General features: G+C 50.4%; 1 protein-coding gene across 1 annotated transcript; it reads left to right on the top strand.

The window, feature by feature from the left end:
* Window positions 1–368: 368 nt before the first annotated feature.
* PHYSODRAFT_342575 (hypothetical protein) lies at window positions 369–1,756 on the top strand (the record flags this gene model as incomplete). The annotated part of the gene is made up of 3 exons (XM_009541062.1): window positions 369–1,151; window positions 1,255–1,672; window positions 1,722–1,756. 3 exons carry the CDS (start codon window positions 369–371, stop codon window positions 1,754–1,756), a joined length of 1,236 nt encoding a protein of 411 aa, XP_009539357.1.
* Window positions 1,757–1,802: the final 46 nt, after the last annotated feature.

The following is a 1,802-nucleotide window of genomic DNA, read 5'->3' as shown; positions in this document are numbered from 1 at the left end:
GGATAAAACCGACAGAATTGCAGCTGCACAGCCACAATTGCACTTTTGAAAGTGCAATTATGGCACTTTTAGCGTAATTCTAGGCCTCCACCCATTTATGCACCTCGATTTATCGTAAATCTAGCAGGCGATCGTAATAATACAGCAAATCTCGCCTCATATTGCCAAAATCATTGCAAAGCACAAATACAGTCTGAAGTGCCAAAAAGTACAATATGTGTTATTATAATAAACCTGGCGAGATGTGCGCCTAAATACTTTTGTCCAATAAAAACAGAAACTACATAGTGATTATGTCCAATTAAAGCGAATATGTGGTCTACATTAAAGAGAAGTCGCACTCTCGCAACACTGCCGCTCTGCTGGACATGGCGAGCCAGTCGGATCTCCAGCCTGGAGTCGAGGAGATAGCCGCATTCGTGGACGACAGCGTCTTCACTCAGTTGAGCGCGAAACTGGGGGACGCGAAGGAAGGCAACGAGGGAGCACTGGAGAAGAAGCCTCTTCGCATCGATAAGTATTTGAAAAAATATCGCGACGCGGGACTCCGGGTCTCTCAGAAAGAATTTAATGGATGCTTGGAGGTGAAGATTGGGATCGTATACGAGCACCCAGACGTGACGGTCGATCTTGCGGAAACCATTACGGTCAAGACGATTGAAGACCTCCTGGCAAAGTTTGTTCCGGAAGACAACCCCCTCATCACCAAGCTGGGTGAAGACGAAATGATTCGACTCTCGGATGCGTTCACTAAAGTCACGTACGTCGGCAAGGCCCAAGACGACCTCGCAGAATACCTGCGGGACTGCTGGAAAGAGTACAACCCTGCAAAGTACAAGGCGCCATGTGTGGCGGTTGTGCAGAGTTCCGGCTTCGGCAAGAGTCGGACAGTGCGTGAGCTTGCGCTCAAGGCAGAACGAGAACCGAACTTGAACCTGAAAGTTTTGTACATGTGCGCGCGTGTGCACCGATCGACGGGGTTTCCGGAGGCTACGAGTAAGCTTCGTGATTCGCTGTTTGACCCTGCCGCCTCCTCAGTGCAAGAGGTCGCCAGGCGATTGAAGGCGATTTACTGCTATGCGAAAGATCATTGGGCGGACGTTCAGACGGAATGGCTGGAGCTGTTTATCGACAATGCAACTGACAGTTCCGTGTGCGGCCAAGCTTTTGAAAGAAACAGAAATGATAAAGGCGTCCGATTCAGCATCCGTACCGGACACCTTTATCCAAACTACGGGTACCTCCACCGTGAAGGATCCAGATGGCAAAATGGTGGTTCTGGTGATCGATGAAGCGAGAAGTCTGCTGGCTGAGGTGGATGGCAAGAAGAACGATTTTCGTATATTGCGAAATGCTCTTAAATCCGCTAACGAAGATATCGGCCCCGAAGGAGGCATTTTCGGCGTGCTGATTGATACGAACTCGCAGATCTCGGACCTGACGCCGCCTCTGTTGTTGGACCCATCTTCTCGGAAATCTGGAGGTAGTTTGGCATCGTTCGCGCCGCTTGTACTAGCTGATACGATGGACGCACACTGGGATGACTACTTTGAAGATGAAGAGATAAACGAGGGAACCCAAGTTGCGGTGGGAGCTGAAGACGAAGAGAAAACGAAACAGCAAGAACGTGCTAAGATAGCCATGTACAAGACCGTCGTAACTGGAAGTGACGGTCAGGCCTGGGAGGCGTTGAGGCGCATGGGCCGCCCGATGTGGTACAGCACTTACCCCGATCCAGCTCATAAAGTTCGCGTGATTGATCTCGCGGCGAATAAACTGCTACTGGGGATTCCCCCTTCGCA

The sequence above is a fragment of the Phytophthora sojae genome (assembly GCF_000149755.1).
Source record: "Phytophthora sojae unplaced genomic scaffold PHYSOscaffold_18, whole genome shotgun sequence".
Lineage (NCBI taxonomy): Eukaryota > Oomycota > Peronosporomycetes > Peronosporales > Peronosporaceae > Phytophthora > Phytophthora sojae.
This window is presented reverse-complemented; position numbering and strand designations above follow the sequence as displayed.